Here is a 21,875-nt window from a genome sequence, read left to right as displayed (position 1 = left end):
GGCACCTGAGAGAAGGGAGCTGCTTGAGTGATAATTCTCCACGGCACATGAATGAATCCTGCCAGCCTCTCCTAAATGTTAAATTCTGAGGGATTTAACGTTTCTGCTACCTTTCATTATGCCGCTGCCATATAATGCGCAGTCTTCTGTTACACAACTTTTTATGTCAGAGCTGTGTCATATGAAACCTTAATGTATAAACATTAAGCCATAATTAGGGATCCTGACTTAAAATTCAACCACAGCTTGCGTCTGTGCCAACATAGACAACCACGGCTAAATTCATAACTTTCTTTCTCCTAGCAGCTGGAAATTTCTTTTGATGTCAGTGCTAAGAGGGTACTAATTTTAGGAGGGTTAAATGTAGAGGAAGTATCTTAGAATGCTCTCATTACAATATTAAAAAAAGAAAGCTAGACAAACTCTGGTACAATTTTTGATTCCTTCCCCCCCCCCCCCCCCCCAATTTTCCTATGCCTTAGAAGAAAGAATGAGAGGTGGCTGATATTTGTGCTTCTCATCTCCCCCTCTGGGTGCCAGGACATTGTAGATTTTGCATTAATTCCTTAGGGGGGATCTTTGACCATGCGTGGAACCTTACACCCAGCCATATTTTTATTTCACGCATTTACTGAAGAGATATTGTCAGCATCTTGTCAGGGGATCCTCCGGGAAGCACGTGCCAGGGTGAGGTTAGAAGGACAGCATTTTTCCTGGAGAGAGAACTGAAAAACAAGAGGGGATGAGGCAGAAGTGGGCATGGGGAGCCTTCGAACTGGGATGCAGGTCTGGCATGTCTGAAAGGAAAGAAGGAAGAAGGACCGCTGGGTAAGATGGTGCAGTGCAGCTACAAGAGGGTCTTGGCCAGCCCAGCAGGAAGCTGTGGTATAGATTGCCCATCCGGGAGTCTTTACTGGCCTCGCATGGAGAGCCTCTTACCACTGCCGTGCTCCGTCCTTGGCTGGCATCGCCTGCAAAGTGAGTGGCGTCTGCCTGCAAACTGAGACAGACCTTCTGGACAGCTGCGGGGGGATCTGAGCGGGGCACACTCTACAGCTGCAACGGTTACTTGAACTCTGCCACTTCGCCTGTGTGTGAACCTGAGCAAGTTACTTTAACTTGCAAATTTTTGTTGCTGTTGTTTTGGTAAAACAACATACCGCTGGGTTCTTGTGAGGCGTGATGGAGTAGTATATCCTCATAAAGAAGGGTGGCTGCACTGTGGCGTCCCTCAGACGTTCACCATTATGTCCTTCTTTCTGGGGTTGCGGTGATGGTCAAGGTGTCTATGCTTCACCGGTTTGACGTTGACATGGTTGACATGGGAAACATGGTAGATACACAAATACCTGACAAGAGTTATTTCCGATGATAAGTGGTGCTGTTAAAACAAGACGATGTGACAGAGTGAGGGCAAAACACTTTTTAACATCGAGAACTAAAACATGCCGCCCAGAATTTTTTCTGCCTGAAGGAATGAATGTATGAATGAATGAATGAATGATGCCATTAAGGGGAAGACATACTGGTGACCAAACTAACAGTACCGAGGACAAGATGTATGCCATTGCCAATGGCAGGTGGCGTTGAATGTGGTTTTGACATAAAGATTACTCGGATTGATGGGGAGTTCTGGAATCCTGGAGACACTCGCTTATTCCTTCCAGCCAGGAAGAATTAATTTAGAAATCAACACTTGATTTTCGTTTGCCTGAAAACAGAGGATAAACTGGGACAGGGTGTGCTAAAACAGGAGCTGACAGATTGTTTGCCTACGAAGGGCCGGATCGTAAATATTTGGGGCTCTGCTGGCCAGCCAACCTGTCAGTGCTTCTCAATGCAGTCATAGCGTGAGAGCCACCACACTTCGTATGTGTTCCAGGGAAACTTCCAGAACATTCAGATTTCAACTTCACACACTTTTCACGCATCATAAAATATTGTTTTTAAAATTTTCTTTTAACCATTTAAAGACATGAAAACCATGCTTAGAGCCCCAGGGTGTGTCAGGAGAAGAGGTGAGTATTGGGTTTGGCTGCCCCTGGATTATAGAAGTCGGAAGATTTGTGGAGGACCCAGTTTTCATTAGCGGATAAATGAAGCCAAGTGCTAAAATCTTTGCTTTTGAGGAGTTAGCATTCCTGATTTTAGCTGATCTCAGGGCGTTCTAAAGGTTTAGTCTCTCTGCCCGTTGAGGTTAGTGACTCAAAAGCATAGCCTAGCTGTATTGTCCATTTTTCTTGTACTTCATAAAGATGTAGCAATAACAGCTGTTAGTCTGCGTGATCAATATAATACACAGAATCAAACTGTAGCACTACAGTTTGCATTACCGGAGCAAATTATAAATGTCAAGGGGTGGAAACTTTTACTGTTTTACTATTTAAGGGCAGGGCTTTCCACCCTCAGTCTGTCACTGATCTTCCTGTGTGAATACCTGGGAGCCTCTGCTCCCCAGGTCTGCAGCCCCCCCATCTGCTTGGCTTCCCACGGTGCTGACGATGTTCACCAAGTCCATGTTCCCGGAACCAACCTCAGTACCCACTCATCAGCTTTAACAACCGCTAGCGTAGTGAATGGTTTTGTTATGTAAATACAGAATCAATCTCGCAACATTTAGCACATACCACGTGAGTCAAGTAAAATTTTTGGATGTATTTTCAAAAGGGGAATTAGTGGATCAAGTATTGTACTCATATATGCATTTGTAGTTTTACCCTCCGTAGTGATTGTACTGATTTATAGCGAAATACGAGCAGCTGTTTCCCTCTGGGAAAAAAATGGAGTGTACTTTTTTCACCCACCCCACTTGATTTATGGTGTCTTGTTTTAGCTTTAATTTCCATTTCTCTCATGATTGGAATTGTATATCCCCTCATGTGATTATGATCCATCAGTGTTTACTCTCACTGAACTCTCTGTTCGTGGCCTTTGTGAGGTTTTCTGTTGGGGATGTTTTAGAGAGCTCTTTGTATATTTGAAAACTTAGTGCTTTGTTTCTTGTTTAGGTTTTTTTTTTAATCCTCACCTGAGGCTATGCTTACTGATTTTAAAGAGGGGGGTGGGGGAGAAAGAGAAGCAGAACAGTTGCCTCCCACACGCACCCTGACAGGGTACTGAACCCACAACCGAGGTATGTAGGTATGTGCCCTGACAGGGAATCGAACCTGAACAATGCTCCAACTAACTGAGCCACCTGCCCAGAGCAGTTCCTTTGTTTTTTATAGTAGTTATAAATGTTTGTTTATCTTTTTTTTTTAAAGATTTTTACTTATTTATTTTTAGAGAGGGAAGGGAGGGAGAAAGAAAGAGAGAAACATCAATGTGTGGTTGCTGGGGGCCGTGGCCTGCAGCCAGGCATGTGCCCTGACTGAGAATCGAACCTGTGATGCTTTGGTTTGCAGCCCGCGTTCAATCCACTGAGCTACGCCAGCCAGGGCTTGTTATTTATCTTTTAACATTGCTAATGACTTTAAAACTTTCAAAACCAAGTTTTAAAAATGCCCTACGGTTTAAAGTGTAGTCCTGTTTGCTCCTTTCCTTGGGTCTTGAAAATCTTTACTTATTACGGCTTCGAAACCTGCCCAGCTTTTGTTTTTTCCTTTTTCTCTTTCCGAGTCTGCCTTGCTCTTCATCTGACCTTCTCTGAGTCTCCTGCCCCTCTCTTCTTCTAAGGACACTTATCCTTGAACTTAGGGCCCACCCTAATCCAGGGCAGTCTCATCTCGAAACCCTTAATTCCATCACAAATACGCTTTTCCCATTCACAGGTTCTGGGTGGATGTGTCTTTTGGAGGGCCACATTCCGGCCACCTACAGTCACCCCGTGTGATCCATTACCTGACTTTTCCCTCCAGTGCTTGACTTTAAGAATTATAGTCCTGACATTTGATCTGAATATTTAATGCTCTTGAAATACATTTCCATTTCTTCTCAAAAGGAGAATTATTCTCCGCCTTCTGCCACACAGAGTGTGGGTGCCGTTAACTCCATTCCATTCTGGGACTTGCAATAGCAAGCAACTGAGAACACGTAATACTTAATTTTTATTTCTTTCTGTCCCACACACTGATTTTATAAGGAAAAAAAAAACACGTATTTACATTGTCTTACTCCTTTCTCCATTGTCAGCGTAAATGACATACCGAGTTATAATGGCGGACACGAGACTTGTCTTCTGGTGTTAAAATTCAGGAGACGTGAGTCCGGAATAGCGTTCCCTAAGCGTGGTCCATAGATCATGCGTGTTGACACCATTAGTCTAGAACACAAATGCGTATATATAAGCCTTATAACTTTGGTCAAGTTTTATATTTTTTATTTAGCTATCTCCTAGAGAGTTTGAAATTTCAGAGATGTCAGTAAAAATATTGATTATGAATGGGTTTTTAGGCTTCTAATGATACAGGCTATTATGCATTTTTAGTTTCACAGTCCCTCGTCTCAAAGTTGAGTATAAAAACTGTCCACAGAGTAGATTTATTCCTACCGATCCTGTTTCCTTGCACAGAATCCTTAAACACGTCAAGTAATATGTAGTCTGAATATATTAACACGAGGTTGTAAACTATATTTTTAAGGTTACAGTTACAACTTTTTAAGTGTGATGAAATGTCTTTTTACTCCTCAATAAAATCTATCATTTATTGTAGTCAAGCCTTTATGGCTGAGCGGATGACGGTCCTTTCACTGAAGCACTGCCGAGCGTGGTGAGTGTGATATAGTCGCCACCCCAGCACTTGCTTGCAAGCTGCTCCCATATTTGGGTTTCATTCTTCATATGGAACCAGGACACTAATGTCACGGAGCTTAGGAAGTATTGTGTGGTTTTCCTTATTTTTGGTTTCTTGGTTATAAATTCTTGGTCACTGTAAACTTCATCAGCTTTGCTCATTAAGACATGAATAACTGTGAAAAATTACAAGAAGCTGGAAGAGATCTTGACGGTTATGCTGGCCTAATACTTTCCCTCTTCAAAATGAACTCTACCTAGAGAAGTGAGTGAGTGTCACAAACTAACCCATTTATTTTTGGTGGCGTATCTGCACCAGTGTTCTTTTAGTGCTGAGTAAGTTGCAAACAGTCACCACATAAACATTTTTCGAATATAAATCAATGTGAATCTTTAATCTCAAAGTATAAATAAAACATTTTCTATTGCTTGGATATAATTGTATTCAAAATTAACTCAATTTAAGCTATGCTTAGTTATTAAGGAGAAAATATCTTACCATCTAGAGAAAATATTTTAAAAATAAGAATCATAGGCTAGATATTTTAAAAGATACTGCAAGATTATAAAGAATAAAAGAAACTAACAGAAGATAGTGATCATTTTGATGTGTTTCTTCTCAATCTTTTTTTTTTTGGCTCCTTTTGGATTCTTCGCAGTCAGTGGTGGTAGTTTTGTTGTTTGCTTTGTAACTGATAGTGAGCGTTTTTCTTTTCGTCAAGTTGCATTTAAAAGAACCACTTTTAATGATGTGTAACCTTTTGGCATTCGGATGTATCACCATAAGTTTCTCTCTTCCTCCTACATCAGCTGACCTCCCCGGTAGTTTCTCGTTTTGTCTGTCATAAATCACACTAAAATAGGTCACTGAGTATACTTCTTGTCAGGCTCGCTGGCTTGTTAGCTCCGGGTGGATGCCTAAGCGGACACCTAAGTGGACGGCAGGCTGGAGGCTCCTGGGTGTGCCCCTCCTGGCTGCTCAGGGAGGCTGGCCCTGTGCCAGTTGGAGTTTGCGGTGGCCTGTGTCTCCCACCTCACTTTGAAAAAACCTTTGCCATTTTGGTTCAGGAACACAGTACTGTATTTTAATTGGAATACTTTTGATCACCGTGTTCTCTTGGTCCCCTTGTCACTGCTTTAGTCACAGCTTTGGGGGTGGGGGGGGCCGCACATGACACAGTAATACACTTTGATTGCAAGAAACATTGCAGTGAGGGAGGATGTGAGCCTTAGAACCAGGGAAACCGAATCTGACTTCTAACGAGTACGCACTTAGCCTGATGTACGTTTTCTCAGTTCCTTCTAGTGTTCATGAGGTAGGTATTATCCTTTCCGTTTTATGAATGAGGGGACTCTGTTATGGGGAGATAGAGTGACTGGCCCCAAATCAGTGTCACTTGAAATGATTTGAGAGCTGGGTTTCAAACACAGATACACTTGATCCCAGAAGCTCCTAGTAATCATCCCACGTTAGAGACTGCAATGTCAGTCTGCATGAGTAGGGATTTTTTTTTTTAAATTCTTCTTACATGAAAAGAAAATTAGATCTCAGATGGGTATTTTTGTTTTCATGTATTTTTCGTAGACAAAGTGAAAATGTACCTGAAAGTCTAGGACACAGAGGGATCGTGTTAACATTTATGTACACAGAGAATTGCGGGTTGTGCTGTCTCAGAGAGAGGTGGGGAGCCACTGGTGCCCCTGACATTGTGCCACACCGAGTGGGAAGGAGCAGTTTCTGCCCATGGCGGCCGCAGTGTCTCCTGACCACTGTGGGCGGAGATTGGAGAAGGTGGGGTCGGAGTAGGAGTGTCCTGGCTTCACCCTCTGGCTCTGTAGTTTGCTCGCTCGTGTAACCTTGTGTCATTGATGTAATAAGCCCTCTGGGCCTTGGTGTTCTTCTTTTCACGTCTTGGTGTCCCACTCCCCCAAGTCAGGTGGCTTTCGCATCTCACATCATTCATGGAATCTCTTCACTGGTATTCGATCTGCCGAAGGTGCCCAGTCCACCATAGAGCCTAGAGCGGAGCCAGGTTATGGGTGCGGCAAGTGGAGGCGGCTCGATCCTGACTCCCAGGACACTTTTGTTTTCAGTTTATTGTTTGAAGAACATTGTCTGGACACAGGAGGTGTAACATTGTGATGCAGCCACTCTCTAGGTGTGTATGTGAGTGCCTGTGGAAAGTGTGTTTTCGCACAGAAACATGGATTTGCGTGCTGTTAAATTACAAATAATAGTGTAATTGCAATGCTATCTAGAGGGTACTTTATTTCTTTGTCAGGTCAGTATTTTACAGAGCATCATGCACATTCTTCTGTTCAGTTTCCAATTTTTAAATAAGTATTCAAATTACAGAAGTTGGCTGATGGTGTAAATGTATGTGGCATTCTTCATTCTCCTGTTGAACTGAGAGCTGTTTTGTGTTGACTTCCCTATTATAAATGTTTGCTTCGGCACGATAGGAACAATCTGAGAGCTGACAGATGTGTCAGCTTTTGTAGGTGGTTTTTTTTTTAAAACATAAGCTCTTTTTTTTTTTGGTCAGGCATTTCAAAAATTTGGGTGGAAATAAATGACTTGGAATTCCTCATAGGTTTAAATATAATGAGCTAAGTTATTTTGATATTGATGGTGTACACATACTAGGCAACTTACATTTTATTTTGCTGTCATTTTTAGGATCCTGAGTAACAATAAAATATCTGAGCTGAAGAATGGTTCATTTTCTGGGCTAAGTCTCCTTGAAAGATTGTGAGTATTTTTTTTATTATCATGTCTTATTGTTATTTTACTTTATGCATTTTTATTGTAAATTTAGGACTAAACTCCCAACTTTTCAAAATAGAAAAATTGAGTTTTTCCAACGTTTTTATTAGGAGAAATTTCAAGAATTGAATTCTAGAAAACAACGAATTATGATTTCACTTACGCGAGGAATCCGAAAAACAAAAGGAAGGAACAAACTAAACAGAAAGAGACACAGAGATACAGAGAACACATGGGTGGTGGCCAGACTGGCGGTGGGAGCGGGGGTTGAGGGGTGAGAGAAAAGGGTGAGAGGGAGTCAGAAAGGACGAACTGCCAGTTGTGGACACAGTCACGGAGACGAAAAGTACAGCATAAGAAGCAAATGTGGTCAGTAATATTGTGACAACGATGTATGGTGTCAGATGGGTACCGGGCTTACTGGAGTGGTGACGTTGTAAGATATGTAAATGTAACTTTGCAAGGTATATCAGGTGCATACATTAGTTGTGCAATATAATATGTGAACTGTAACTGAAAAGTCCATTAAAAAAAGGAAAACTAGTTAAAGCAGAAGCCGGCAAACTTTCTGTACAGGGCCAGGTGGTCAGTATTTTAGGCTCTGCGGGCCATGTGACCTTGTCTCAGCGGGGCGACGCTGCCGTCGTGGTGGGAGAGTAGCAGCAGACAGGTGAGTGAGTGGCTGTGGAGGTGACTCTGTTCACCAAACAGGCCATGGACCTCGGCTGGCGGACCACTGGCTTGGGAAGTGGAGGTGCGCTTCTGAAGTTCTGTCACGACACGTGTATGCCTCATCAAATAGCCACACAGAATTTAAAGGGGGGGGGGCGCCTTTTGGATAAACTTTGATATTTTATCCCGATGTCTCTGGATGTGATCATTTTGCTTAGCAGTTAGGTCCAGTTTTGCTTCTGATCAGATGTGTTACAGGTAGTATGCATTTTTGGCCTTGGGGAGTTGTACACGGTAGATGTTTAGTTTGCTTGTTTTCCGAGCGCTGTTCTAGGATCGCGTTTCAAATTCCCATGTTACCCATACATTTCAGGCAACATTTCAGAGTACACCGGGGAGCCACACCGTGGCCATCTTTTCCACTGAATATCAGACGTTCCTCATTTTCTTGGCTTTCTTTGTCATGTTCCATTTTTCCTACTCCCAGGTGGCCCTTCCTTGGTCACGTCACCTGCTGGCTTCTCCCACAATTGAGCACCCACGGGACTTCATTGCTTCTGTCACTGCTGTGTTTTAAGCATATACCATTGATAGCATTTGACCCTGTCTCCAAACGCAGCCGCAGTTTGAGGTATTACGGATTAGGACTGCAACACAGGAATTTGGCAGGGACACAGTTCAGCCTAGAATTTCAAACCGTGTTGTTCAAGGGTGAACTGTATATTGTTTTGAAAAGAATTGTCTAAAACTTACACTGCCTATACGTTTTTCTCTCAATATTTTTGGTAAATGGTGGGGTTTTTTTTTTTTTGGTATTTTTTAGACTTTTTAGACTGTTTATAATTGAGAACTGCTGTTATTTATCCGTTCTTCCACACACTCATTCATCCCTCCTTCCACCCCTCTGTCTTCCCTCTTCATTGTATAGTCTTGTCATTCTCGTGCTGTGTTATGTATTTGTCAGAAATTAGTGTCACTTGCCTACACTCTCATTGCTGACTCCAGAATTGCATAGTGGTCAGTGTGTCTGACTCTTCAACGTTCACCCCCCCCCCCCCCGCCCCCGAACCCCTGGCCCCGCCAGATGATGGGTCTAGGTCACCAAAGCATAAAGCATCTCTTTCTCGAGAATGACAGAGCTGGTCCTAGCCAATAAGAGATGAAGGGTGGTTAGCTTTGAGGCTTCAGAGAAAGATTTCTCAGCTCCTGGACAGATAGAAGAAGCAAGCCTCTGTTCTTTTCATGACTTTGTGCTTGGAGGTGATTTTTGGACACGAGATACGGTGTCAGGACAACCCGAAGGCCAACTTGACTTTGTGAGAATGGGGATCTGAGAGAGGGGTGGGACCACCCACGAAGGCGGCCCTGCTTCCTGATTGCCTGTAATATCAGGGAATTATTTTCTTTCTCAAGGAAGCTGTTTCAAGTAGAGCTTTCTGATACATGCAGCTAAAAAGTGTCTTTTCTGATATACTTAGTATTCTGCCTAGATTAAGAGCTAGCTCTTTTTCCCCAGAGCCATTTAAACATTTCTTCAATTTTGTCAACTCAGTTTGTGTTCACCTTTTTTTGTTTATGTTTTAGTGACCCAACGTACTCGGATTCTGCCGCACATCCCACGTTAGACTTCTGTTTGCTAAGGAAGCTCTGGGTGGGTGAGGGAAATGTCAAATGAGAGAACCTGACCATAAATATCTTTTGGCAAAGCCTGATTAATACAACTATTAGTAAATATTACACAATATGTTGAGCATTTTTTCATAATTAAAGAAAAAGTGTCTCTTTAAATCATATTGCACTACTTACTTATTCACGAGAGGTCTTTTCTAAAGACACACACAGTACATCATTGACCACAGATTTATGTTGTGCTTTAGCTGAATTATTTCCTGTTGTAGATGTTTTTCAAACTCTGAAAAGGGAAACGCGGTTTTGAAAAAACGGAACTGACATTATGTGTATTTCTATTTGCAGAGATTTTTAGCTTATGCAATACTGGTCAAACACATGCTGATTGAATTTTCTCCAGAAACCTTCCCTTTGAGGTGTAGGGTTGGGGTCAGTTGGGGAGGGGGAGACAGGAAGTAATACATTGGGCCTGATGATGAAATAATTGTACTTCCTGGGACTTAAAAAGTTGGGGACAAAAACTAATGTTTATTATGAAACATTTCAGCCATACAGAAAAGTTGAAATACTAATGTAGTAATCTCCCATACCCCCAATTTACTTACCCAGACTCAATAAGTATTCACAATTCGCAGTCACTTTTTTAAATATTGGAATATGCCTGCACATACACACGTTTGCTGCATTGTTTGAAGGTCAGTTTCAGACATGACCCTCTACCTTTACCAGGTGTGAGTGTTGTGAGTGACATGCAGTAATCTCCCTGTTGTCTGACTTAATGAATATTCTGATGATTTCGTGGGTAACCATAATTTACTAAAACGACTTCTGTAGTAAAGCTTAGGTAAATGTAATTCTGTCTCTCAGCCATGGTTTCCTTTCTCATGCATTTATCATCTGTCTCAGTCTGTTCTGGCTTCTCTAACAAACTGCCAGAAACAGGGTAGTTTGTAACAACATTTATTTCTCATGGTTCTGGAGGCTGGAATGTCCAGGATGAAGGCACTGGCAGATTCGTGTCCCATGAGGGACCGCTTCCTGCTGGACCATCTTTTCGCCGAGACCTCACGTGGTGGAAGGGGGAGAGGGAGCTGTCTCAGTTTCCCTTTGGGAGCACATTAATTTCATTGACTAGGTCTCTGTTCTCATGACCTACTCACCTCCCAAAGGCTGCACCCCCTAGTTCTATCACTGTGGGAGTTAGGTTTTCAGTGTATGAATTTGGGTGAGAGGGGCAAACATTGATAGAGGTGTCCAACCTTTTGGCATCTCTGGGCCACACTGGAAGAAGAAGAGTTGTCTTGGGCCACACATTAAATACACAAACACTAACAAAAACGGATGAGCAAAAAGAAGGTTTTAAGTAAATTTACGACTTTGTGTTGGGTTGTATTCTTAGACATCCTGGGCCACATGAGGCCCGCAGGCCATGGGTTGGACACCCCCATACTGCTGTCCATCCGCCCCTCTCTGCATACGGAGCTCTCTCACTCTCGCTGAACAGTCATGAACTTGACCCTTGTGGAACTTCTGGTCTCGTGGGGAGATGGTTGAAGCACTCACACTTCAGTGGGATGAGGCCATGACAGGGGAAGCATGGGGCACTGCTGCTCACATGCATTTTTCCGGAGGAAGGAATGGTGTGGACTCTTAAGACCTAAGAAGGATGAGTAGGAGTCAGAAGACAGAAGCAGGACAGGATTGAGGCTCTGAGGTGGCAAAGACATAGGTGTGTGTCAAGGACAGGGAAACCACGTGCAGAGGTCTAGAGGTGAGAGAAACAGGACTCTTTCTCCCGGTGTGACTGGTATATATGAAGAAAGACAGACCGAGCGAGCGAATGTTAAAGAAAGGTGTTGGGCAGCATGGGATGTGAGAGTCAGGGTCGGAAGATGGGCAAGGGCAAGGTCAGGACCATGGGTAGCCCATAAGTCACCTCAAAGAGTCTGAACTCTCCTGTGAGGGGACCCTGACGTCTCTGGAGGGTTTAGCCAGATAGAGACTTTGCCAGATTTGTGCTTATGAAGATGTAAATGAGGAAGAGTGGAGAGAAGCGAGGACGCACGCCAGTCGGAGCTGTGTGGTGTGTTACCTGGGCTGGGGTGATGCCCGTGGGGAGGGAAGGGAAGTGGGTGGCTTCCACACGTGCTGTGCTTGGCTGTGTCTAATGTGCTCCCGTGTGTGATGTGCACCCACATTTTGTGTGCACTGTACACGGGATTATACCCAATATTATACCCATGGTAGGTGATCATTATACCCATGTATAATGTGCATCCTTATTTTTCCCTCAAAAACTTGGGCAAAAAAGTGCACATTATACAGAGCAAAATATGGCAGTTAGCAGGTGCATGATACCACATGGTATATTTTGTTCAACATGTGAGAACATTTTTCAAACATACAAAGATGTTGAAAGTAAATATCTCTAGCACCTTGATTTAATTATGGCCAGCTTTTTGGTATGTTTATCTGTCTCCCTCCTGCTCTAGGTATACATTTGCTCAGTTCCTTTAGTAAATGTTCACCGTGTCAGTAAGAAAGATGTGTTTGCATCCTGACATCTGGCTTGGCTACTTAGTGACACCAAGACCTTGGCCAGATTTCATCATCTTTCTGCACAGGAGTTTCCTTATCTGAAGCAACAGTAATACCTCCTAGGATTGATTGTGAGATCTCAATGGGATGATAAGTGACAGATACCAACTCACTGATTTGAGTGTAACTGAGGAGCCCAGAGTGAGAGCTGGACTTCAGGCTCGGCTGGACCCAGGGACTCAGCATTTATTTCCTTTTCTTGTCTATTGGCTTCATCAGGCAGGCTCTTCTATTGGGGTAGCAAGGAAGTCACTTACAGTTCCAGCCTTACATCTCGACTTCTTATCAAGTCAGTGGAAATAGTTACTCTGTGCCTCCCTCAAGGTCCTAGGTTTCGTTAGACCACGGTCATGTAATCATGCCAATTACTAGGGCCAGAGCATATGAAAAATCAGGACAGGAGTTGTCCAAGTGCCACGTCTGGAGGGGTGGTGTTGAGAATTCTAGGCACCGTCTGGTGTGTACCATATGCCATGTACCATATGGGAAGGTAGGGAAAATGAGGGAGAAGGCTGCGAAAACAAAAATGGTGCTTAGCACAGTGACTGAACATTAAATAATTGTCCTAGCAGTTATCGTTGCTAAATTCTGGAACCTTTTATAGTTATAATATTTTATACAACTGTAGTTCACTGCTAACCGCAGATTTGAATACTACTAGGATACATGTATCTTTTTTGACATACACCTTTATTCTTCTGTTGGCCAAAACAAATGGCTTTAGAGTCCGATTCCTTGCCTTTGGATTCTGGCTCTAGCACTTACTGCTGGGGCAGTCTTGGTTTAGTCTTTTGGGCTTCAGTTTCCTCACGTTATTTTTGTTACTGTTGTTCTCTGTATGGGAGTTAAGTGCAATGTGCCGAAACATTTGTTAACAGTGCTCACCTGTAAATAATTTGTTTTATTTTATTTTTAACAGGGACCTCCGAAATAACCTTATTAGTAGTATAGACCCAGGTGCCTTTTGGGGACTGTCGTCGCTAAAAAGATTGTAAGTGTTTGAAGTGCTTCTTATGAGTTTAAACCGTTTCTTTTCTAAGTAATTGTTTATCGACTTTAAGCTTTTACATGATAAAAAAAATTGGTTGTTAATAACTTTGAGACGTTCACCCGGCCAGGTCTGGGATAGAAAACAGAATGTTTCATATAAGTAGCATAGAAGGCACTTTGATTTGCTTGGTGGTGGTGTCCCTCTTATGCCAATCAAATTGTTGCTGCGTTGGCTTTGCCAGCTGTCATCAGTCAGGCTGTGAACGTGTTCAGATCCTACCTGTTGTAAATTCCACACCAGTTGAGGTCCCTCTCTATTAATGATACAAAGTCTTGTCATTTTCATGTATTCTGTATCTTATTTTATAATATTATTATTATTTCAAACCCTAAAGACTAGGTCTTTATTCTGAAGATGAAACCCCCCCCCACCCTCCCCTTAGGCTGTGCCCCAGTTGTCGAGAAGTAACCCTACACCCGAGCCATGTGTCCTGGCTGCCCCACCATCCTTTATTCCTTCTAAAGGCATTTTGTGCGTGCTGGCTGCTCGCCATCTCTGACTTCTCTGGAACAGCTCACCGTCTCTGGGGGTGGGGGGGCTAGGTGGATGATGAAAATACATCATGCCTATGTGCTACAACAGATAAAATAATAACCATCCGCCAGGGAAAGGAGGGATGACCTGAATGGGGGGTGGCCAGCCGCGGGAGCAGCGAACATTTAGACTTGACCTCATTCGTTGTGTGAAGAACAGAAGCTTGGGGGACATAGGCGTGACGACATGTGTCTTGGGACAGTGCCTCGGTTCCTTGGCCGCAGCCTAGAGTGGAAAGAGGGAGGAGAAGAGTGCTGGGCTGTTCTGGGCAGGAGTGGGCTTTTGTGGGCTTTGATGATCTCTCGCCATGCTGTGAGAATTCCACATCTGTTGTTTAGATCGGCGCGGGGGCGCAGGCAGAACTTTATCAATGATGTGGAAGGGACATAGTCAGATGTGTGTTTCAGCGTATTCCTGGCGACAGTAAGGAGAAACCGCTTACGTGCAGAGAATCAGGGACAAAAGGCACCCGGGAGAGAGTGGCCAGCTTCGTGCTTTTGTTCTTTATGGAGGTCACCCTTGAAACCCCTGTGTGTCTCTGTCTGTGTCTTTCTTTCAGTTCTATCACCCTTCAGTATTATTTATTTAATTTTCTAAAAAGAGCCCAAGGTGCCTGAGTATTATTTATGTCTTATTTGCTTTCCATAGTACAGTCTGTACTATGTCCTGCTTAAACGTTGACCCTGACCTTCCATCCTAATACTCTGGATATCTCGTAGCTCTTGTTTCTGTCATTCAAAACCCGCTCATTTTTGTAGTTACCTCCAGTTGTAAGAGTTGGCCATGCTAATCTTTCAGGGTTTTTTTTTTTTTAAATTACTTATGCTAGTAAAATTGTCTTTCATGTAAAACTGACTCTCTCCAGGTCTCTCAGTTCCCCGTCTTGGGCAGTTTTAAGATTCAGAATGATAGGAATTAAAAGACTCTGTGTTAGTCTTGTGGAATTTAAAATTGCAGTCAGGCTCTGTAGAGGGGAGTTTCTGACCATGTCCTTGTTGGGGGCGGCTCGTGGTGTTTGCTGGCTTCGGGTGCCCTCCGAGGAAGAGGCTCAGTGATGTGCGAGGAGGATCCGTTTTCTTCCTCCCCATTCACTCTGCTCTTCTCTGGTTTCCAGGGAAGGCTTTCTAATGAAACAGGTGAGAAGAACTGGCCCATCTGGGGCAGGTCAGTGGGGCACAGAAACCGGAATTCTAGAAAAGGAAGATAAGAGTTGGAGGTTGGTAGGCATGAGGGAGGCATCCGAGGTGCAGTGGGTCAAGGTTGAGTTCAGTAACGGTGTATCGACCAGGTTTAGCAACGTGAAGTGTGAGACAGAGCTCAGCATCAGTGCAGCTGCACACCCGTTCATTGAGTCTGTTCTGTGCCCAACAGTGAGCTGGGCTCCAGGGGTACCACAGTAACTTGGGGACTCCTTGAGGCTTTGCAGTGTAGTGGAACCGTGCACACTGACCAAGAGCCTAGGTATGAACTTGGAATCTACTTACAGAGGGGTAGAGCCGTGGCTCAAGTTTAGCTGCTAAGAGCCTTGACAGCTGCTAGGATTCGGCCAGATTGACGCAGGAAGGGGTGCGGGGCACAGCTGTCAACAGGCAGCACACCTCCCCAGACGCAGAGTCAGTAGGGAGCAGAGCGGAGGGGCTCAGTGAGCCGGATGTGTCTCAGCAACTCACGTCCTTGGTGCTTCTTACCAGGGGCAGACTGGCACCATGCGTGGGTGGGCCAGTTCAGACCTGTGCCTCAGCGGGGAGCGGGCCTGGAGGTGCTAGATCTGCCCTCCCAGAAACTCCGCAGCCCAGGTCAAATCATCTCTGGTTTAACCGTCCCTCCCAGTAATTCTGATGCTAACGTATCCAAACTCCTAGAGTATTGGAAGATTTTTCCCACCAACATTTTTCCCCAGGGGAAGCGGTGTGACATCCTACTGCCTGAGAAGATCACTTATGTTTGCCTCCCGTGATCCACGTGAACCACGTGATCCACAGATCCATGCCACTGTAGTCACAGCTTCTTGGGAAGGAAGCATTTCTCGCTCTCTTTTTTTTTTTTGAAGATTAATGCTAACAGTCTGTCCGTGTCAAGATAGAAATTGAAGGAAACTGGACTGTTAGTAAAAAGCAGTTTCAGGAGGATGTTTAAGGACACTGTAAAATATCTTCAGTTCTCCATCTAGTTCTCTATCCTTCAGTAAATAATTTCTCAATTACTGCCATCCAAAATAAATATATAGATTTCCTGTTCACTAGCATTTAATTTAATTACTAATATTGTGCCAGGCATTGCCTTAGCATTTTGCATTGCATTACACGTTAAGTAGTCTCTTGTGTTCTTGCCTAAAGATAATTGCCATTTATAATGTTCTTCCCGCTAGAAAATACAGTCTTAATTTCAAACCACTGACTTGTAATAGAATGTACAGTACACAGCTCGCAAGCTGAGAGAGTCTGAGATGTGAACTCAATGAGATATGAAGATGTTCTGCAGTAGTAACGTTTCACAGTTGCTTCCAGATACGGGCACTGCTTCTTCTGGGGCCTTAAATCATTCATTTCAATTGCACATCTCACTCGACAGCCGCTCCATGAGTGTTTTTGTAAGTGTACCATGCCTTTGCCTTTATTTTGTAGATAATTTGAATCAGGAAGATTGAGCGGTTTCTGCAGAATAAACTACCAGAAGTAGGTAAAACCTAGATCCACTCAGCGTCTCATTTTGCTTTATCAACAAATTCATGCCGATCTTCAATCTAAATGAACACTCATTATCAATACCTAAATACCATTTTAAATAGATATAGCCATAATGAAATTGTTTCCTGAAGAATCAATGGTAATTACACCATTTAAAGCTCAGAACTGAGACAAGAGAATGAATAGAGCCCAGAAATGCTTGTTTAAGCAACAACGCGCAAGATGATGCCTCATTTTCTTAAACAGTAAAACCTAGAAATAAAAGGAAAATCGGCTGGAATTTTTTAAAAAAAAGGCCCACACTATTAAATGCTTGGCTTTAATCGTCCGAGGAGCTGGAAAATAGCAAGTGCAGATAAAGACTTATATTGCTTAAGATTCTTTCATCAAAAGTTGACACAAGAAAGGAAAGGCAGAACCGTGAGATGACAGAACACCAGGATTACTCAAGCTGCAGCGTAGCTGAGGGAAAAGTTTGTAGTGAGTCCAAATGCCACGCTCTCAAAATTTCTCATCAGACGAAAGCATTTCCTTCCATTACCAGGTATACCATTTAAACTGCAGCAACTTTAGAAGTGGGTGGTGCAAGTCACTTCTCTAAAGAGGGCGACTCAGAATGTGCCTCAAAGGAGGTGTAAATTCTCCATGAAAGGGAATAATATGGACATTAAAGCAAATGTGATAAAAATACTTTCAAAAGTTTGGTTTAGAAAGTTTGTTCTCATTCTTTTTATCAGAATTTAAAGTGATGAATAGTTCCAAGTCTAACAACGGACAAAAATTAAGATTCATTGTTTCAGGGTTCTCTTGTGAAATTGTGTGCTAAATCCGCCAATAAATGATGACAGCCATGCCCTCTTATATGAAGGTTCTAGAAATTATCAATTCTTTTCTCCCATTTAAGATGTAATGGCCAGATGAAAATGTAAATTGCATTCACTGCCCTTGGTGTGAAAAAATATAGTGAAGAAACAATAAAATACAGGGATGGGCAAAAGCAGGCTTACAGTCATGAGCGCTTGAAACACAGAGTTTACTCTTGTGTTATTAGTTACTATATTATGACTGTGCACCTACTTTTGCCCGCCCCTGTCTTTACCAAATAATTTTACATAGATGAAAATGGAAACATGGATTGAGAAGAAAGAACATTGAGAAAGTAACATATGATGGAAACTGTAAGGGTTTAGGAGTGTTGGGGAAAGCCCTGGGCCATTACCTAGGTATTGTTCAAGGAGGGCTAGGCACTGGCCCCGTTACTTTGTGTGGGAACTAAGCGGTACATCTTAGAGAAGTAAAAGCTCACTTGGGTGTGTTTTATTTCCATTGAAAACTTCTGAGTATTTAATAAGGAGATGAAAGGTGGAGCGTTTTCTGTGATCGCCTGTCCACTAGTCCGCCGTGCTAGACGTTGGCTGAGGTGGGGCTCTGCTCCCTCATGTTTCCCTGCAGACCCCTGTGTAGGTCATCTGCGGACTGTGTCAGGGACAGGAAAGAGATGCGGTCTCACGTGTCCTCCTCCGCTGTGTCTTGAGTCATTTTACAGGGGTCAATGCCTGAAACACAGAGGGCACTCACTCTGCATAATTCATCAGCGTTTGGTCTGCATGCGTCGGAAGTAGGTGAGAGCAAGGGTTTGCGCCTCCTTAGTGCCCTCGCCGTGGTACCTCAGAGATGCTGAAAAGAAAGGCTGTGTGTGGTACCTGGCTGCTGCTCTCTTTGAATATTGAATGTGTGCAGCCTTCATTAACCAAGGGAACTAACTGAAGACATTTTCCCCCCCTTTACCCTTAGGGATCTGACAAATAATCGAATAGGATGTCTGAATGCAGACATATTTCGAGGACTCACCAATCTGGTTAGATTGTAAGTATGTCTTTCTTTCCTATTAAGAGATAAGGAAACATTTGAATCAGTCCCCTTATATTGATAAATACCTATGACATGTTTAATATTCATGTAACAGCTATAATAGCAACTAAAGTGGCACAGTGAGAGGGAGCTTGGAATTTATTTAGTCATGGAGATACTTACGGTGTTGTCAGAACGTGGCATTACCTTACTGTACACATTGAACAGTCTATGGCATCTACAGAAATGTACCTGGTTCACATCCTTTAAATGCGGTCCTAAAACAAATGTCAATTGAGGCAGCTTCTGAACCTTCAGCAGTGGGGGCGGGATGGGCAGAATGGGCGAAGGTGGCCCAAAGGGACACACTTCCCGTGACAAGGTAAAGAACTCCTGGGGACGTAACGCACAGTGTGGTGGATCCAGTTAACAAGACGTGTTGTGCATTTGAAAGTTGCTAAGTCAATCCATCTTAAAGGTCCCACTCCAGAAAAAAATCGTAACTGTGTGTGGTGATGGATGTTAACCAAAATTATCATGGTAATCATTTTGCCCTAGGTATATATGTATGTTGTATACCTAAAACTAGTACAGTGTTATATGTCCATTATATCTTAGTTTTTAAAAAAATTAAAAAGAACTAATTCTTTTTTTTTTTTAATTTTATTTTAATCATTGTTCAAGTAGAGTTTTCTTCCCTTTACTCCCATTAAAAAGAGCTGATTCTTTAACAGGAAAATAAAAGATAAGCAAAACCACCACCACAACCCCGCTCCAAAAGAAAACATTCAGGACTTTGTTGCGGTGGAGTTGCGGATACTACTTTGGGTCGACATGGCCCAGAGTTAGGGACCAAGGAAGTGTGGATGCCTGTTGTGTACCGGCTGCCGCGATCACCAGATTTCTGGGCTCTCCGAGCCCGGCAGTGTGCCTGTTGTGACGGCTGGTGATACTCTGTGCTTTAGACTTGGAGAATATACCCTTTTCTCAGCCTAACAGGTGGAAAACAGAATCTGATGACTAACAGCTTTTGGTCCATTTCTTAGACTGGGAATTGGAGAGTCCCCTTTTACCGCCTCCCACACAAGAAGTACACAGAGGAACACAGACTAGAGTGGACCCCTGCTCCAAGGTCTCCTAGGCTCCCTCTTCAGCCGGCCGTTCCGGGTCACCCAGGGGCGTGGGCTCTCAAGACTGCCCAGGCCCCTTCCCTAGGAGGCTGGCATGGACGCCTGTCGTGTTCTCGCCCAGACTCCTCCTCCTTTTGAAACAAGTGTTGGCTTTGGAGGTTTGGGTTAAATATTGAAAAATAAATGTGTCCGAGGCTTCAGTGGATGCAGGTGTGAGTTTTGGGGATGAGGGGTAGATGAATTCTATGCATTGACCTCTGCCTTTGCTGATGGGGAGACATGGGGGGAAGACGTGGCCCGGAGAGGTGCAGCCGTGCCTGAGAGGTTCCCGCCCACCCCTTTCCCACTGGAGGTGCCTGGCAGACCGCAGGCCTGGGAGCCAGCTGGGTCACCTGTCCTTCACGGAGGAAGTTCATTTATTAAGACATTCTCAGGGCATTACCCAACCAGAAGCTCTCCTGGTTTTTGCTTTTTAATGGATTAAAAACCTGTATTTTTTCCTAAGAATTATAACTTTAATATTTTTCTTTTAGAAATAGTTGGTGAATGATATTTATAAGAACTTCCTTTATACAATAAAAAAAATAAAAACCACTGGTGTCATTAAGCAGCAAAACCATACAGCGATGTGAGGGGAAAGTTAAATCTTCCCCGTCACGTCCCAGGCACCACTCCGAGAGAGCCTGCACTAACGATGTGGCGTATGTACTTTCAGGTTTTGTTGCCCCCACAAATATATAGGCATGCATGTGTGGCTTTAAAGATCTGCTATATTTGACAATTTACATTTTTTTAATTAGATTTCTTTTTTCATTGTTTTTGGCCTTTTTTTAAGATTTTATTTATTTATTTTTAGAGAGGGAGGGGAAGGAGAAAGAAACATCAATGTGCGGTTGCTGGGGGCTGTGGCCTGCAACCCAGGCATGTGCCCTGACTGGGAATTGAATCTGTGATGCCTGGTTCGCAGCCCGCGCTCAATCCACTGAGCTATGCCATCCAGGGCACAATTTACATTTTTAAAAAAGGTTTTATTTACTTAATTTTAGAGAGAGGGCAAGGGAGGGAGAATGAGAGGAAGAGAAACATTGATGTGTGAGAGATACATCGGTCAGTGGCCTCTCACACACCCCCAACTGGGGACCTGGCCTGCAACCCAGGCATGTGCCCGATGACCTTTCGGTTCACAGGCTGGTACTCAATCCACTGAGCTACACCAGCCAGGGCAGCGATTTACATTTTTTTTAAAAAAATTACCAACATATTAATCTTTGCAAGAGCATACATGTTGATTTAGTTTATGCTTGTTAACAGCTACAGAATATTTCCAGTATAAACATAATTTAGTCAGTTCTTTCTCTGTTACAAGAGATTTAACTGCATTTTCTCTTCCTTTAACAAATCTGCCCCCGTAAGCACTCTGGTATACACACAGACCGATACTCTACCATTTTCACTTCACTCGCAGGGATTCGGATATATCTGTTTCACAGAAAGGAAGCAAATAAAGAAAAGTTAAGCAAGAGGGTAACAAAAGCAGCCCGAAGGGTGGGAGTGGGTGGGCGGGGGGTGGGGGGTGGGGATGGAGTGTTCACCTGCCACTCCCTCCGGCGAGTTTCTGAGGACGCAGGAGCAGTGACTGTGCTGGCCGCTTGTCATCGCAGTTGCCTTTCGCTTTTTTGTGTGTAAGCATCTCCGAGCTGGAGTGTTTTCACATTTGTGTGAGTTTCAGTGGCCCCTCAACCCAAGCCAAACATCATTCGGTGTTCCGCCAAGCAAACAGCGGTCTGTTCCAACCCCGGAGGGGAAAATCGTTGTGCTTTGGGATTTACTGGGAAGATGGATGCGTGTCTCTCCAGTGTGATTCCTTCCCCTGGGATTAGTAAGGGAAAATATCGAACAATACCTAATAATGAGAATAAAAGGATAATTAGGATCCAGGGGTCCCAGTAAGATGTAATTACTTCATTTATGGTTAAGCTCTGTATTTGTAGGACAGATTTTATTTTCAAGTTACCATTGTGGAATCTTTCGGACATCTCAAGAAGGAATCAGTTTCAACACTTAGCCTCCCAGGGCCAGCCTTGTTTCCGTTTTACCTCCTATCACGTGTCTCGCCACCTACATTATTTTTAAACGAATCCCGTAGTCATAATTCCACATAGGATACCTTCATAAAGGTACAGTTGTTCATTTTAATTGCACCTAAGCTACTTTTTTGAAATGT

General features: G+C 43.4%; 1 protein-coding gene across 2 annotated transcripts in view; it reads left to right on the top strand.

Annotated features, from left to right (window-relative positions):
• The window catches only part of ADGRA3 (adhesion G protein-coupled receptor A3), a 106,306-nt gene that overhangs the window by 23,466 nt on the left and 60,965 nt on the right, over positions 1-21,875 (top strand). For both annotated transcript variants that reach the window (XM_045834602.1, XM_045834601.1), the window contains exons 2-4: positions 7,413-7,484; positions 13,318-13,389; positions 18,465-18,536. In XM_045834602.1, the coding sequence (XP_045690558.1) occupies positions 7,413-7,484; positions 13,318-13,389; positions 18,465-18,536 (216 nt within the window). The remainder of the gene's footprint in view (positions 1-7,412; positions 7,485-13,317; positions 13,390-18,464; positions 18,537-21,875) is intronic.

This window comes from Phyllostomus hastatus, unplaced genomic scaffold (assembly GCF_019186645.2).
Source record: "Phyllostomus hastatus isolate PE091 unplaced genomic scaffold, TTU_PhHast_1.1 phas_contig_196, whole genome shotgun sequence".
Classification (NCBI taxonomy): Eukaryota; Metazoa; Chordata; class Mammalia; order Chiroptera; family Phyllostomidae; genus Phyllostomus; species Phyllostomus hastatus.
This window is presented reverse-complemented; position numbering and strand designations above follow the sequence as displayed.